The 18,595-nt window shown below is 36.1% G+C and overlaps 1 protein-coding gene across 1 annotated transcript; it reads left to right on the top strand.

Annotated features, from left to right (window-relative positions):
* Positions 1 to 1,422: 1,422 nt before the first annotated feature.
* Positions 1,423 to 3,763, top strand: LOC135962816 (uncharacterized). The gene is made up of 2 exons (XM_065514712.1): positions 1,423 to 3,526; positions 3,591 to 3,763. Exon 1 carries the CDS (start codon positions 1,689 to 1,691, stop codon positions 3,384 to 3,386), a length of 1,698 nt encoding a protein of 565 aa, XP_065370784.1. The 5' UTR covers positions 1,423 to 1,688; the 3' UTR covers positions 3,387 to 3,526; positions 3,591 to 3,763.
* The last annotated feature ends 14,832 nt before the right edge of the window (positions 3,764 to 18,595 follow it).

The raw sequence follows: 18,595 nt of genomic DNA, 5'->3' as shown, positions 1-18,595 counted from the left end.
GTGGCAGAGGTTGCAGTCGTTAGTGAGTTTATCAGAGACGCTTTTAGTCTCTGATAACTGAGTGCCTTAAAGTGTGCTGTATTTTTCAAGTGAATTCGTGTACATTATAAAGTGTGTCTGTATTTCTGCGAATTTAGAAACGCGTATAAAAAACATTGAGTGACTATTTAATTCTGTTGTTGTACATTTCAAATAAATAAAGAGTTGTTACAATTTTCAAACTACTAAACAGCTTTTATTTGCAATCAAAAGTATCCGGTTTATTTAAAGGAAATAAACCAACGTTTTGAAAAGGTTAAAACGTAACAATTGATGTCAGAAGTGGGATTGCAAAATAATAAGCATGAAGTTTGAGAAACTAAAAGTTGAACAACTCAAGAAATAATTGAGTAAGTTGGAGCTACCAACAGCAGGTATCAAAGCAGAATTACAGCAGAGGCTCATAGATGAATTCAAGCGGCGTGATATTGATATTGGAACTTACGAGTTTGAGTATAAAGAAGAATTGGAAGTTTCTACCCGTGCAACAACAAGCAGCATGAATTTAAGCACTATGTTTGCTGCTATGATGGAAACATTCAAAGAAACAAATGAGAAATTTGCTGAAGTTCAAGAAAATTCAAGAGTCAACAATGAGAAGCTGTTAGCTGAAGTTAAAGCAGAAGTTCAAGAAACTTCTAGAGTCAACAACGAGAAACTTCTTGCCGACAATGAGAAACTTCGTTCTGAGGTTAAAGCTGAAGTCAAAGAAACTATTAAACACTTAACATAAATGGAAGCGAAAATGTCTGAGGTTATTAACTGTAGAGTGGATGTCATTGATAAAAAGGTTTCGGACTTAGAAACAAAAGTGAATAATGTTCAATGTCAAGAAGGAGCAGGTATTAACAACAGAATGGATGAAATTGACAGAAAGGTGTCCGACTTTGTAACAAAAGTGAATAGTCATCAGTATCAAGAAGGAGCGGTACGAATTATTCCAGAATCCTCTAGTAGAATAAAGGCCCCTAGTTTTGATGGCACCACACCATTAGAAACATGTGGAAAGACGAAGAAAAAGCTAACGAGTTGATTTTGGCCTTAAAAGGAAATGCAGCGGTAGTTCTTGAAAGCGTGCCAGCGAGCAACAGAAATTGTTATGATGACATAATGAAGGCGCTACAACGTAAATACGGTTGCGAACATAAAAAAGAATTATACCGAATGGAATTGCGTGGTAGAGTGCAGAAACCCAATGAGACGCTACAAGATTTTGCGTTGAAAATCGAGCGTTTGCTACAGCTTACTTATCCAGGAGAAAACAACCCATTTTTGGTCCATATCAAGATAGAGGCATTCGTCAAAGGCATTCCTGATCCTGAAATAAAACATGCGGTTTGTGCTACATCTTAACCATCATAACCTCTACGATGGGTAGTCATCTTGACGCGATGTAGAGGCTTAAGTGCGATGATTCGCGTTGGCCATGCTGGAGGGGACAGTTTAACTTGAGTTGGCTGTCTCTGGCAGGGTCTCCCATTCCAGAAGGGCACGCGTTGAGCATGATACTAAGAACTACCCTCCCTTTGTCTGATAGCGTCTGTTCTCCTCTGGGGCGGCTATCAGATGTTATTTCCATCGAACCATTTTCCCCTCATTGAGAGGGGTGGTTAAGGTGGATAGTCCGGCTGGTCCGTAAGGACTCTTTAATGTCCGTCCGAAATCCACCAGCGTCTGTTTCCCATATTGGGCGGCTGGTGGTCTGCGTCTGTTTCTCCAATGGGGCGGCAGTTATCTCAACACCTGGCAGCAGGTATAAAATGCAAGTAATTGTCCATCAGGACTCAATGGAAGAGGATAAGGCATGCCCCATGTACCCGGTCGGGGGCTTCATAATCTCCGGGGACCCTACTCCCACAGCGATGGTTTCGGGCTGTGGTGAGTCGAATGCTACTGCAACTCAGGCTAGTCAGGTGATCACACCGGGCCAGACTAGTCTGCATGCTACTGGTGTCGCAAGAGGTCAATCTGGCATACCCAGATTGGCTGATTGTAAAAAATCCAAGGCAATAGGTGGTAGTGACCTAAGCGGCGAGGTACCTCTGGACTTCTCTCCAAGTACCTCCAAAGCCGCGAAAGCCCAAGTCGTCAAGGCGGCTAAATCCCCTGTTTCGGGTGCCTCTAAGGGGGAAGCGACTAAGTCGCCCCTCACGGATGCTTCCCATATGCCAATTGTGCGCTCAGGTCTTGTGAAGGAATCCTCCTGTCCTGAAGACGCATCACCCCTGGCCAATCCCGGCTCTGAAACTAACCCCAGGCATAAAAACCCTGCTAGAAGGGCTGCTACCACCAGGCGTTCCGCTTACCGCTTTGTTGAGGCACTTGGCTCGAAAAAAGTCGAGGACCTCACTAAGGAGCAACAAGCTTCGCTTTCCTGGGCGAAAGCCTATATTGCTGGTCTCAAGACCGCTCCTCCTTCTGCTGAATTACCAGCGGGGCCTAAACGGCAACGTTCAGAGGAGGATACAGCGACCAAGAGCCAGCAACCGGGACCTAAACGTCCCAAAGCGGCACAAAGGTCGTTAGCTAAATCCTTTAGCGAGATTGTCAAAGACAGTCTTGTTAGGGCGGTTATCGACCGGAGTGCGAATGACGGATCCATATCTCAATTGAATTGGGATATGGTGAAGCAAAAACTGGTAGGGGTGTTTTGGAAAGTTCTCAAAGAGAACCCAGGCACTCCTCCACAATGCGATGACGCTGGTTGGTACCAGGGTCACGTAAAACTTATGTCTTGTGTAGATGAACGCTCAGCGTTGCTACTAAAGACTGCCGTCGCATCACTGGGTGAGGTTTGGCCGGGGTCTAGGCTTGAGGTGGTATCTGTGAGTGAGATACCCCGAAAGCCTAGATCCATAGCTAAAATACCAGCTGAGCCATCTAGCCCGGAGGAGATCTTGGAGATCCTTCAGTGCTGTAACCCACAGCTTCCAACTCAAGACTGGAAAGTTGTTAAGGTTACGGACGCTGAGGGCTCTTCAAGGAAAGCGATCGTTGTCCTGAATAAGGACTCTTTGGGGCCGCTAAGGAAGGCACAAGGGAAGGTCTACTATGGATTTGGTACGATCATCCTGCGTGTCTACCGTAGCGACAACAAAGGCGATACATCCTCAGGTGATGTAAAGCCCATGCTCTCGGAAGAGGGCATGGATTGCAATGACGCCACTGATCCAGCCGACACTGAAGATACCAACTCAGTCTCTGAACTAGTTGGTACATTCTTTGAACGGATGGATGAGGTGGTGGACGAGGACGCCCTCCTGAATTCTGACCAGGAGGACGCCGACGTCACTATTGTAAAAATGGAGCATGGTGAGGGTGACCCAGATAAACCTTCACCACTCTAAAGCAGCATCAGCTGCACTGCTCCTCCGAATTGCTCAGAACGGGGAGGAGCTAGTCATGGTCCAGGAACCTTGGGTCCATCAGGACCGTATCTGTGGACTATGTTTGAAGGGCTATAAGCTCTACTTCGCTAAAGGCGCAGGTAAAATTAGATCCTGTATATTGGCTAAAAGCTCTTTGAAAATCTTCATTCTGTCTGATTACAGTAATGAAGATACAGTAGCAGTCTCATGGGAAACTAATGAAGGCTGTTTGTTATGGCTGATATCCAGCTACATGGCGCATGACCACGGGGAGCATCCACCAAACGATGATATCCGTAGTGCTGTGAAAAAGGCGAATGAGTCCAGGATACCATTGGTTATCTGTGCTGACGCTAACTCGCACCACATTGTATGGGGTAGCAGCGATACCAACACAAGAGGTGAGAGTCTTTTCAGTTTCATACTTAATAGTAGTTTGGAAGTAGTTAATAGAGGTTCAGAACCTACCTTCATTGTTTCAAACAGAAGTGAGGTACTAGACTTAACACTTGTGAGTGCTGAGCACCACAGTATGATTAACAATTGGGCTGTCTCCGACGACTGCTCTTTTTCTGATCATCTATATATTGATTTCAATATCAGTGTAACTTATAGGAATGATAATACCATTCTAAATAGGAGGAAGACCAATTGGGAGTTGCAGAGTGATGTACTCTCCCGGTCTCTACCAAACCCGCCCACTATTGAAAATAGGGACGATATTGAGGTAGCAGTTGAGGCACTTACAGAAGCGTTCCAATCAGCTACTAATTTGGCCTGTAAGCCGAATATCTGCAGGGGTAGGAATAAGCCACCCTGGTGGAACCCTGAGATTGCACACGCAAGAAGGGCGTGTCGTAAATTGTTCAACGAGGCAAAGAGGCTGGGTAACTGGCCGGAATATAAGTCCTCAGTGAACCACTTTAAGAACCTTACGAGGAATGCGAAAAGGAAAGCCTGGAGGGACTTCTGTAGCGGCGTGGAAGGATCCTCTGAGACTAACCGATTACGTAAAATTCTATCAACTTCACCGGTTGTACCGAGCTATATCCAGAAACCCTGTGGTAGATGGACTCTGAATAGTAGGGAAACACTTGAGGTCCTATTAGATACTCATTTTCCAGGTTGCCTTCCAGTCGATGATGAGACTATGAATGGGGCTGCCGATTCTGTTGCTCCGGGTGATAACTCTGTTCCGATAAACAGGGATAGAATCCAATGGGCAATCAAAAGCTTCGACCCGTTTAAATCTCCTGGGCCGGATGGCATTATTCCTGCTGATCTTCAAAAGAACGAAGAAATAGTTGTACCATGGCTCATTAGCATATACACAGCGTGTATTAGATGGACCTATATCCCCACATGGTGGACGAGATGCAGAGTAGTCTTCATTCCTAAAGGTGGTAAGGCGACTCACACTAAACCAAAGGATTATAGGCCAATTAGCCTTGCATCCTTCCTGCTGAAAACCCTAGAAAGGGTGATTGACGTATATCTGAGAATGACCATTCCGTCGGAACTCATCTCTAAATCCCAACATGCCTACACCAAAGGCAGATCTGTGGAAACAGCTCTACATTCGCTAGTTGGCTCCATTGAGGAGTCGCTAATACATAAGGAGTATTCACTTGTTGCCTTTCTCGATATTGAAGGAGCTTTTAATAATGTCAGGCCCGATGCCATCCTATCTGCGATGGATGAACTGGGAATTGATCTATGTGTTCGCCGACTAGTCGAAAAGATACTCGGTTATAGAGTCATTTGTGCTACTTTAGGTGGTGTAAGTGTTTTAAAAGTGGCCAATCGTGGAACCCCGCAGGGGGGTGTTTTATCACCACTTCTGTGGAATTTGGCTATGAATTCCCTGTTGATCAGGATGGATAACAGAAGGATCAAGACAGTCGCATATGCTGATGATGTTGCAGTTTTTATATCTGGTAAATTTCTGGATACAATATCCAGTTGTATGGAATCAGCATTAAGTACACTGAGTGAGTGGAGTATTTCATGTGGACTTAGTGTGAACCCACAAAAAACGGAACTGGTTCTCTTCACTAGGAGGTATAAGATCGATGACTTCAGACCACCTAGACTGAATGGAATCAGTCTTGAGATTAGAGATAATGCGAAGTATCTTGGCATCATTCTAGATAAAAGATTGTCCTGGAATTTGAATATTCAAAACAGGATTAACAAGGCTTATGTAGCCATCTACTCCTGTAAGAAGGCAATTGGTACAAACTGGGGTATTATGCCGAAGGGTATCAGTTGGATCTTCAAAGCAGTTGTTAAACCCATCTTGTTCTATGGAGTGTTGGTGTGGTGGCACGCCTTGGATAATGCTACTCACCGTAAGGCTGTGGAACGAGTTCTCAGGACTATTGCGATACTGATTACAGGCGCTATAAGGACTACCCCCTCTAAGGCACTTTTTACTATCCTGAACTGGTTACCAGTTGATTTGATGGTGATACAAATGGCTCTCAACTCTGCTGTGAGACTAAATGCTGGATGTTCGTGGTATGGTAAAGATCATGGGCACTCTAAGATACTGAACTACTATGGGTACTTACATAGTAATGTCGATTACTGCATCGCAAAACCATTTTTCGATATGCATTTCCATATTAAGATCCCGAATAGGGATTCATGGCAGCGCGGACTCTTACCCCCTGATGATGTCATAAGGGTATTCACTGATGGCTCAAAGAGGGGCAATAGGGTCGGTGGTGGTTTCTTTATTGAGAACTATGGGATTAAATCCTATTTCAGGCTACCTAACTTCTGTACGGCTCTTCAGGCGGAAATTACGGCCATTAAACGTGCATCCAACTGGCTGAGGTTTTATCAAATATCTGGTGATATATGTATATTTACCGATAGCAAGGCTGCCGTTAAAGGAATAGCGGGTGTCTTTACGACATCTAGGTTAACCGAGGAATGCCGGGTATCCCTTAATGAGATAGCGAGACATTCTAGGATAACGCTTATATGGGTCCCTGGCCATGATGGTAATCAGGGTAATTGTATAGCTGACGAACTGGCCAAAATGGGGGCGATGATGGATGATGATGAGATCGACCCCTTTTCTGGTATTTCCCTTGCTATATGCAAGATGGCTGTTCAGCGGACACTATATGAATCTGCACAAAGCAGGTGGACCAATGAGTCTTCCTGTGTTACAACGAGGTCTACTTGGCCCGTATATGATGCCAGCAGGACGAATCTACTTATGGAATTTCGTCGTGAGCAAATAAGGCTAATTGTCTCCTTCATTACAGGACACTGTATAATTGGGACACATGCTAGGAGATTGGGCCTACGGTATAATGACTACTGTAGGAGCTGCCATAATGAAGAAGAGGATGAGACGGTGTCACACCTATTCTGTCAATGCCCGGCTCTGATAAATCTGAGGGAACGTATCTTCGGAACACCATTCCTATCATGCTTAGATGAGCTATCAAGGATAAGTCTTAGACGAATCTACTCTTTCATCAGAGAATCTGGTTGGTTTAGCCTGGAAACAACGGACGTATAATTAATACCAAGATGTTTACCCCTTGGGTATCACAATGGGATCAGTTTTGAATGGACCCAAGTGAGCTGCTTGAAGAGTGGCTACCCATGGAACCTAACCTACCTAACCATCATTTGCTGAAACTGTCTCATTTGCACTGGTACAATAAACAGCAAAGATAATTTCAAAGCCCCAGATGTGTAATGTGCGGAAAATCGAGGTTGACCTTCAAGATGGGTGAAGGTGCTTCAGCAGAAAAAGAAATGCATGAACTCGTTCGGAGTTCGAATTAAAATGACAAATGACCAAATGAAAACCAACGTAATAAGGGTTTGTCATCCAAATGAAGGAATCACTGCAAAGGACCACATAGGGTAGTTAAAAAATAGGACGACATGGTTTATAGAATACGGAAATGTGGAAGACAGATATCGGGAATTAAGGTTGAACATCTGAAACGACTAGCTGCCTATGGGAAAAGTGAGTCTATGCCTATTCGGGACGAACATGCTTAAGCGGGGGGCAGTGTTACTAAATTGTACATGAATTCAAATATAACGATTTTAACGGCTGATTTAAAAGTAGCATAATGCTTTCAAATAGCAGTGCCACTCAAACTGTAACATATCTGTGGGCATTATTAACATTGAATAAAAACTACATAATCGATGTCTTTACGCAGAGTTTATTATATGCAATGAGAAATAACTGATAAAGGTGATCCCTGAGGTATCCCATTATGTAGCGGTTGACATTTAGAGTAATAGTATCCTACTCTTACAAGTATTTTCCTATTTGTCATACAATTTCTGACATAATTCAAAATGTTTGGTCCAACTTGCCAGGCAACTAGTTGATCGACTATTGCGTGGATGCCAATTTTATCAAAAGCTTTCTCGAAGTCCAACGAAATGATTGTTGCATGTTTATTTAAGGAAAGACAGTTTGCAATTTGATAATCTTCATAAAGTAGAGAATCAATTGTTTATTTACCTTTCTTAAATCCGAATTGATGACTACATTGGACATGACAAGCCACCATAGCCTGTTTGCTATGATTTTATCTAGAACTTTTGATAGGCATGGATTCAGTGATATATGTAGGTCGATACGAATTGGGGATAGTTTTATTCGCGTTTGGTTTTAGTATAGGAACTTTATAAATGTGTTACTTTCTTTGGAAAGGGGATAGAGTGTAGAAGAAAAGGTGGTGAAAGGAGGAGAAAAGCTTTTTAATTGACAACTCTGCAATTGCGCGTTATGTTTGTTATTAGTGCAGGTTGCAGCGCCTCTGGTGGTGAGATGGCGCCTTAGTCAAGCCAACAACCTTTATTTAATTATTTTACTTCGGTGGCTAATATTTATCACCGAAGGCTGTGATAAATATTAGTTACTAGCATATTACCCGCTACTTCGTTAGCATATATTTTGATATTAATATAAAAGTATATCAATGCACAATTAAAAAATGTGTTACTTATGTAGCATGAAAGATCTTAACTTATATTATTTGATAAGCAAATAACGTTTGTACATAATTTCCAAAATATATAATCGGCCTATTCCATCTGATTCCAATCTATTTAAATTAATTTATCTAGGTCCATTATTATAGACTATTCAAAAAGTACCATTAGAATATTGAAATATTACAATAAAGTCCCCACTTGTGTAGAGAATATAGAAAGTACCATTCGAATAAAGAAAATGTAGCAAAAGACTCCCCCTTGAATTCTCACTCATGACCATAAAGCTTAATTTCTAATAATTTCTTAATAAGTTTCTAGGTCAATTGCAATAGAAAATTCAGAAATTATCATTAGAATAAAGAAAAAGTGCTATAAAGTACTACCATTAGAATAAAAAAAGTACCATACATTTGTTAGAAAAGTCAAAATTTTAATCACTCAGCTCCATACATGCTAAATTTCATATACTATCTAATTATATTATTGTAGAAAATTCAAAAATTACCGTTAGAATAAAGAAAATGTTCCATAATGTCAATACTTGTAGATTCGGGACCATATAAACATAGCATAATGTTTCTAAGTTCATTGGTGATGAAAATATAAAAAAGTAACATTCGAATAAATAAAAAGTACCACTTTGAATTCTGACTCACATAGAACCAGATACACTCAGGTCTCGTTTTATGCGATAGATGCATAAACCGCATAAATTCAGATTTTAATTAAAAAATTAGAACAAAATCACATAAAAAAAATCAACAAAAATATATTTATTTAATTTACTTAAGCAATAAAAACAAAATACGTTAAAAAAATAAACCAAAATATAATATTAATTCATTAATTAATTACAGAAAAAATTAAAATGGTCCAAAAAAATTAGCTAAAACCATTTTTCAGTACCGAAAAGCCTGTGGTTTCCCACTCACTCGGGTACCATATAACCTTCATTTCATGTTTCTAGGTCAATTGGTGACGAAATTACAAAAAGTGCCATTCTAATAAAGAAAAAGTACCAAAACTTCTCCCCCTAGAATTCCCACTCACTTAAGACCATAAATGCTTAATTTCATGTTTCTAAGTCCATTTTAATAAAAAATTCAAAAACGTACCATTAGAATATAGAAAAAGTACCAAAAAGTATACGCTTGTGGTTTCCCACTCACTCGGGTTCATATAAGCATTATTTCATGTTTCTAGGGTCATTGCTGAAGAAATTACAAAAAGTACCATTCGAATAAAGAAATAGTACCAAAAAGTCTCCCCCTAGAATTCTCACTCAGTTAGGACCATATACGCTTAATTTCATGTTTCTAAGTCCATTGTTATAACAAATTTAAAAAGTACCATTCGAATAAAGAAAAAGTACCATAAAGTCCCCGACTTGATTTCTCACTCACTTATGACCATATATGCTTAATTTCATGTTCCTAAGTTCATTGTTATAGAAAATTCAAAAAAGTACAATTAGAATAAAGAAAAAGTACCAAAAAGTCTCCCCCTAGAATTTTCACTCACCTAGGACCATATATGCTTAATTTCATGATTCTAAGTCCATTGTTATAGAAAATTCAAAAAGTACCTATAGTTCAGTTCTTACATTTTGGTACCTACATATTATCCCCTATTCATAACACTAACTTCACTCAGATACATATCAGCTAACTTTAATGACGATAAGTGAAATAATTTAAAATATTAAAAAAGTACCATTAGGAGAAAAGTACCAATTTCCCTTTTCCTCCTTGAAATTATGAAATTTTAAAATATTCCATTTTTCCAAAATTGTTTATGCTTTTTGATCAAATTAATATAATAGTGCTTAAAATAGAATAGCTGAATGATTTGCAAAAAAGTACCAAAATTTGTGTACTACAATTTACCCCTTAGTACCTATTTAAGTTCCGAATTTCATCTTGTGGGTTTTTTGTGTTGTTGAATTCATATTTAAACAATAAGTCTAATTTATAAGGCGAATTGGATGGATATTCAAAACACATTTCTCTGTTTTATTTCAATTTAAAGTCCTTCTCATCTATACAAAATATCTCTTAATTTGATAGTTTTTATAAATTAAAAAAATGGAAAATAATCTCGAACGTTCGTACTTTATAAACCTCTTATAAATTATAAAAAATGTTTATGAATATAGGGATAAATGTATCCTTCTAACATATCACTTTATACTAAAATTTTAGTTTATACATTATTTAGTAAGATAATCCTGAATATTTTCTTCGGTAACAAAGAATTCTGGTTGCTGTAAATGCAGTGGTGGCCAGGTAATTAAGAAAAAAATTGTTTGCTAAATTCCATGTGATTGTCAATTATTTTTCCAAATATTTCCACCAGAATGTATGCATGAGAACTGTTTTAACACAGAAGTGTGTTATAAAATTGAAAATAAATTTTCGCTGAAATGGGTCGCTTCGAATCACCCTAAAATCTATTTTCTGTTTTACACAATATTTTAATTATTAAAAAAAATCTTTTAGTTGTTTTAGAAAAAATCGGTCTAATTTGTATTGCTTGCCCGGATTTTTAAAAAAAAAGTATCAAAACACATTCGATATGTTTTTAAGAAGAGACAAATTCGATTTCAATTGTATTCCTATCTGTAATACATACTTTAAAACTTAAATTGTGAATTAAAAAAATATTTGTTTACAAAAATTAAGAAAAATTTGTTCCCTTATTATTCGAATTTCAAAAAACATTTTAAAAGCTCAATTATCAAAAAAGTTGAATACATGCGCCCGCTTATTTGTTGACGGCATTCATTTGCTTTTTGAATTTTAATTCCATCTGTCTGAATTTCAGAGATATTAGTTTACAGAATTTAGTTGTTTTTACCCGTTTAGCAAAAAAAATCCCTTCTTAGTTCAAATTTCAGTGGAGGCAAAAGCATTTTATTGAACAAATTCAAATAAAAGCACTTAAAATAGAATAGCAGAATTAATTTCAAAAAGGTGCCGAAATATGTGTTGAATGTTTCCCCTTTTTACCCTTTAGTACATTAGTTCCGAATAGCATCTTGTGGGTTATTTTTTGTTCCCCGTGTGGAAATATTATTCGAAAATTTTCTTATTAATTATCAGTAAAAAGTGCGATTAGCAAAAATATTTCTTGGTCATTTTAGTGCAAATATAAATTTGAATAAAAAGTACCAAAAAAGGATACAATTTTTGCCCCTTCAAAATTCTAATTTTAAAAAAATTACGAAAAAGATTTCTAGGCATTATTTTTTTGGATCTGATGAATTAAAAATTGTACTTCTAAGTTTAATTATTTAGGAGATATAAAGATTAACAGAGTGTTCTACTGGTACTATTTTTACCCGTTTTGGCCACCTAGAATATCGAATTTCCAAAAAGTGCCAGACACCTGTCGGCTCTTTTTTTGATTAAAATTTTATTTCTATGCTTATTGGTTTTGGAGATATAGAGATACATGTTTTACCCGGTTTTTCCCGTTTTATTCCCCTTCGCGTTCGAATTTCCAAAAATCCCTTCTTAGTGGATCTAGATGATGTAAAGGGAACCTACTACCTCAATATCAAGTTTCTAGCTTTAACGGTTTGGGCTGGGCGTTGATGAGTCAGTGAGTGAGTGAGTCAGGCCTTGTAGTTTTACATATATATGTCAATAGTTATATCCCTAGTGGGCAGTGTCTCGATACAAGCCATACATATTATGAAAGTATACAAGTCTTGGAACAAAATGATACCATCGTTCTAAAAATCGTGTGATTGGTTCCAGAGAAAAATAGGTTCCTCCAAAATGGTCAAAAAAATAGTTTTGACATTTATCGACTATTCTACTTTTTCGACTATTGACATAACTTAATCCTTTGTTCGACTTTTTTCCGACGTAAAAGTCGATTTCGACTTTGTCCGAATAATCGATTTATAGAACCCTAGTATAAACGTAGCCTCTGTGTATACTTGATAAATTTTAGTCATGATAAACGTCAAAATAGTTATCAATATTAACAAATATCAGGTATAATCCTCATTTATTAATATTATTGCTTCGTTATGACAGAATTGATAGTGCTTTTGCTCAGGCAACTTTGTCTTGACAACAAATATCATTTATTGTTACGATAAATATTTGTCAAGTATAGACAGGGGGTTACGACAAAATTGTGCTTTTGCTTATAGTGCATTTATACTTGTAATTTTCAAACTAGTTTATGATAAGCTACTTTCATAAACTATACCGTTTACATCAGCGTTTTTTCGTAACAACGTACATATTTTTAGTAAACTTTTTATATTGAAGTCAGCTATTTTATGACTTGTCAAAAATAAACCACTTAACTGTCTAAAATTCTGATGTAAACGGTATATTTTATGAAAGTAGCTTATGATCATTAACTAGTTTGAAAATTACTAGTGTAAATGTACTATTAGGTTTTAAGTTTTTTGCTTTTATTTCCATTAATATTATTTATAATTGTGTATTTTTACTTCCCGATTTTCACAATTCCCATAAACAACTCTATTTTTCGAAGCTGAGATAATGGGTACATTAGTGGGTATTTTTACTTCCCGGTTTTTTAAATTCCCAAAATCGAAACTATTTCGTCGACGATATCTTGACTAGGGTATTCAATCGATTAACCGTTAATCGGTTAACCGATTAATTTTTGTCGGTTAACTGTTCGAATAATTTAAAATTGACGATTTTCAAATAACGAATAAACCGATTAATTTGTGTCGATTAACCGATTAACCGAAATGTCTCTTTTTTGCACTTTATACAGAATTATTTTTTAAAATTTAATTTCTTAACTCGTGAACATTCCCTTCTAGCAATAGTTTTGAAGTATAGTACGGAAACTGAAACTAAGGAATTTGGAAATGACATTTTATCTAAATTATTCTATGATGAACTTTGTGATAATGAGTTGAAGGACGACATGGTAATAGACGAAACTAAAGACATTACTGAAACGAGTCTTTAATCAGAACTTAACAATACTATTAAAGTATTCAAAATCTAAAAAAATATGCTTAGAAAAAAATAAAAAAAGAACTGAGAAATTGGATACTTTTTATCGTGCCTTATTTTCTATTTTTCCAAATCTATAATCAGTGAGGTAGTTTTTACAAGTCAAGTTTAATTAAAACTAAAAAAAATCGTTTAAAATTTAAGCATTTAAATTACATTCTTTTTTTAAAAGATTATTTTAGACGATCTCCTTAAAATCCAAAAAAGGAACTCACATGTGTATATTTTTATTTATTGTTTTGTTGAATTATTATGTTTTGTTTGTTTTTTATGTTTTTGTTCTTTTTAGTAAGAAAATGCTTATATAAGTATACAAAATTCGTGTTTTTCTTTTCAATTTAATATTAAAATAGAAATTATTCGGTTAATCGAATAATTTAATATTAACCGATTATTAACCGATTAAATCTAAACCCCGATTAATTATTTGCTCGATTAACCGATTAATCCAGAGACCCGATTAATTGAATACCATAATCAATGCGTATTTAACAAGGTGACAGCAGTGGCGAATTGAAATAAATACAGGCGAATTCATTTATTTTTTATATATAGAGTTTGACATACGGGCGTACGGGCGAATATTTTTTATATATGTAGTTTGACATTTGTGCGTGCTATTTCTATAATCAGCTGTGCTGCCGATGGCACCTCATTAAATGCACCTTGACCCTAATCTTGACTCAAGTTTTTTTCACTCTATACAAGGCGAATTCATACAAGGTGGTGGCAGTTCTACAAAAACAAATATTGATCTTAACAAATGTCAAAATACAAAAATGAAAAATTAAACAAATAAATATTAAAACTTAATATAGTGTAGATAATTGAATAGCTTTACTTATTTATGTAAAATATATATATTTTGTTAATAAGCTTAGAATATGTAGATATTTAAATATAAAAACTAGCTTTGACAATTGTTGAACCAAAAAGAGAAAAAAAAATTAACAGCTGTTTGACTGACTCCACCTTGTATAAATTCGCCTTGACTTTATTCAGGGCAAGGCGAATTCATATAAGGTGTTCTCATTAGCCCAGCTGATCATCAGCTATTTTATCCAAACTGTCAAAATTTATGTTCGTGTTGGTGCGCGCCATATATATGTGTGTGTTTGTATTTGTGTGTTTTTAATGCGTCCACTTTTTTCTGTTGTTTTATATTCAATTTCTTCTGTTTCTCCACGCGTTTGAACTCATCATTGAACATTTTAACATCCTCCACATAAAATGAAGCAATAAAAATATATATTACACCAGTTTTTTGTTAAATTCCACTTTAATATTGAATTCGCCTTACTTGTGTTTTTTGACAGATTGGGTAACAAGCAAAAACAAAATATATGTTGTTTTTGTATTGTTGTATTTGTTGTAGGGATGAGTACACCTTATATGAATTCGCCTTGATTCAGGGTACACTTAAAAGGTAACTGCCAAAGCGAATCTAATAAGGTGACAGCGCCACGGCAATACAACAAGGCAAAAACAACATTCTTTTTGTTTTTGTGAAAAATTCGTCCAAATGTCAAAATCAGCTGTCAATTATAAATACAAATTGTAAACAAATTTTTTTGTAATTATTTTCAAAGTTTTATCAGAAAAAAATAAAATTATCAATAAAATCAAGTTTAAATTGGAATTGAATTGGTAATTGAACAACTTGTACCAGAGAAACAAGCCGAAGTAAAATGATCGGCGGCGGCGGCGGAGTATATTATGGTCGGCGGCGGCGGCTTAAACAAGAAAGTAACGGCGGCGGCTTAAATGTCGGCTAAAATTTGCAAATAATATATATAATAGTAAATTTCTCATATATTTAGAAAATGATCTGATCATTATGGGTATCATTGAATAGGGCTTCAAAATACCTTTTATATGATTTATAATATGGTACTCTTTATTAACATTGTGAACCAAAAATTCCTTTTTGAATTTATATATATATTTCAGTACTTCAGAAAATTTTGATATACAGAAAAAGTGATTTTAGCGATGCCGGTGTTCGATACACCCCAGAATTATGAAGTCCATTCGCCCGGCAGAAGGACGGCAATACATAAAATATGAATATAAACAGAAAAAAAAAATTATGAAAATTTAAACTTTAACTGGGACCTTGATTTGTTCCAAATTTTCAATGTGTGATTATTCTAAAAATAATGCTTTAATGCATTTTAAAAGAAAATTATTATTTTTTTTTCTAAAACACTGGAAAAATATTTTTTCTAAAAACAAGTAAGCTATATATTCGGCTGTGCCGAATCTTATATACTCTTCACCAAATTATACTTCAAAATAAAAATTTTAAATATTTTTAGGTAAACAAAATTTTGTTTACAAATTTTTTTTTAATTTTTTGGGAACAAATTTTTCTGATTGATATTTAAATTTTAAAAACTTTTTTTTTAAATTTTAAATTTCTTTTTTTTAAATTTAATTTTTTTTTTCAATTTTTTTATGGTGAAAAAAAATCGGGTTAAAAAATATTTTTTCCGATTTTCACGTCATTGCAATGGTCTTTGAAATATCTATCATTAGATATCCACATTGTCTATATTAATCTTAGTAATCCAGATATAGGTCAAAAATCGAGGTTTTTCTTGTTTTTTCCTCATATCTCAACCATTTGTGGACCGATTTTGCTGATTTTAAATAGGAAACTTCTTGAAAGCATGTCTGACAGAATTATTGAAGATTTGGATCCCTAAGATATCTGGGGTTTTCAGAAAATTTATTTCAATAGACAGACTGACGGACATGGCTTAATCGACTCCGATATCAATAAGGATCCAGAATATATATACTTTATAGGGTCGGTAAATTATATTGTAGAAATTACAAACGGAATGATAAACTTATGTATATATAACCTTCTCACGAACGTGAAGGGTATAAAAATACACATGTGTAAATAAAACATTGCTGCACACATAAATGGTTTCAGCGGCGCAGATGATAATCGGCGCTTTCCTTGAGCCGGCTCAGCTTTTAAGCCGATTGAAGTCGGCGGCGGCGTGGTATTGAAAAATTTGCCAGCGGCGGCTAGCCGCCGATTTTCAGCCGATCGGCTTGGTTCTCTGACTTGTACTTCATATAATTAGGATGATGTTTTACCTGGCGTTTACACATGCAAGTAACAGTGCAAGTAATAGGGTTTTTACACTTACGTACATTTTGGCGAAACGTATGGAAGATGTTGAAAACTTGAAAGATTTGTTCACACTTGCAACATCTACCATCAGTAAAATTGCAATAATATTAAAAATCATATTGTTTTTATGAAAACAAAATAAATTGAGACTGGTTTTCTTTTTTATACTATCAAATTAAATAAGAAAATAATTTCACAAGCAAATTTCAAACAAATAAAATGTCCCCTCATTATTATATTATATTTGTTTACATTTTTTTCTTAATATAAATGTCATTTTATTAGTGGTGACACTGAAATAATCGAAAGATGTTAGGTGGAACGAAATGAGATAGGAACATTTTTTAAAGATGTAGAACAGGGAAAGGCAACCTATACTATTGCATTTTACGATTGTATTAGTTATACACTCTCTTCGCTCTCACCACGAATCGGTGTTGCCAGTAAACTTTCGTCGCTTTTCCCCAATTAAAAATGTAAAATCTCATATTGTTCATCATACATCTTTAAATGTTGGGACATATTTTTTTTCACTGGCAACGCTGATTCTTAAATTGTGCGATAAAAAACGATACACAACCTGCTTGTTTGAGTTCTCAAGCTAGACTGATTAAAAGTTGTTTATTTCTCTACAATGCGTGTGCACACGTACGTAAGAAAAGAGTTAATGAAAAACGCGGCGCCCATGTTTTGCCTTTCCCTGATGTAGAAAGATGTTGGCACTCAGCGCTGTGCAATTCTTATGGGAAGATGTTAACATCTTTGCAAATTGATGGTAGATGTTAGATGTGCGCTAGTGTAAAAACCCTATAATTGAACACATTTATACGTTTGCACTAGCACAATCACTATGCATGTGTAAATTTACACAATTGTGATAGTGCAAAAGCATGAATGTGTTGAGTTTTTGCAACTGTTACTTGCATGTGTAAACGCTAGGTTAAGTAGAAAAAAATACCATATAATTCTTGTATGTAAGTTCACCAGGTCAAAGGCCGCCTGCACAAGATCAAACTTATTACCACTAAATAAAGAACCTATGCATTTTACGTGTCATTGGAAAGATGTTTTTCATTTCCTACAACTTTGTACTGTATATAATCCAAGTTTCTGTATATTTCAATGAATTGTTTAAGTATTAAAGATGGACGTCCGGCCAAAGTCTGCCAATACATGAAAGAAGTTATTAACAGTAAAAACAAATTAAAACTACAACTGTGATAAAGAAATTTATATTTTCTATAATACTTAAATTTTTTAGTGATAAATTAATCGTTTTTAATACATTATTGTGCAAAAACAAAAATTTCACAAACTAAAAACTAAAATTATAATTTAATGACAGCTAACAATTGTAAACAAATAAGGAATTTTGACAGCTGTTCGTGAGGTCCTTATTAGATTCGCTTTGGTGACTGTGATGAAACAGCTGATTATTTTTATACCCTTCAGCTTCGTGAGAAGGGTATATATAAGTTTGTCATTCCGTTTGTAATTTCTACATTTTTCATTTCCGACCCTATAAAGTATATATATTCTGGATCCTTATAGATAGCGGAGTCGATTAAGCCATGTCCGTCTGTCTGTCTGTCTGTCTGTCTGTCTGTCTGTCTGTCTGTCTGTCTGTCTGTCTGTCTGTCTGTCTGTCTGTCTGTCTGTCTGTCTGTCTGTCTGTCTGTCTGTCTGTCTGTCTGTCTGTCTGTCTGTCTGTCTGTCTGTCTGTCTGTCTGTCTGTCTGTCTGTCTGTCTGTCTGTCTGTCTGTCTGTCTGTCTGTCTGTCTGTCTGTCTGTCTGTCTGTCTGTCTGTCTGTCTGTCTGTCTGTCTGTCTGTCTGTCTGTCTGTCTGTCTGTCTGTCTGTCTGTCTGTCTGTCTGTCTGTCTGTCTGTCTGTCTGTCTGTCTGTCTGTCTGTCTGTCTGTCTGTCTGTCTGTCTGTCTGTCTGTCTGTCTGTCTGTCTGTCTGTCTGTCTGTCTGTCTGTCTGTCTGTCTGTCTGTCTGTCTGTCTGTCTGTCTGTCTGTCTGTCTGTCTG

This window comes from Calliphora vicina, chromosome X (assembly GCF_958450345.1).
Source record: "Calliphora vicina chromosome X, idCalVici1.1, whole genome shotgun sequence".
Classification (NCBI taxonomy): domain Eukaryota; kingdom Metazoa; phylum Arthropoda; class Insecta; order Diptera; family Calliphoridae; genus Calliphora; species Calliphora vicina.
The sequence above is the reverse complement of the archived record's forward strand: the minus strand, read 5'-3'. Positions and strand labels throughout refer to the sequence as shown.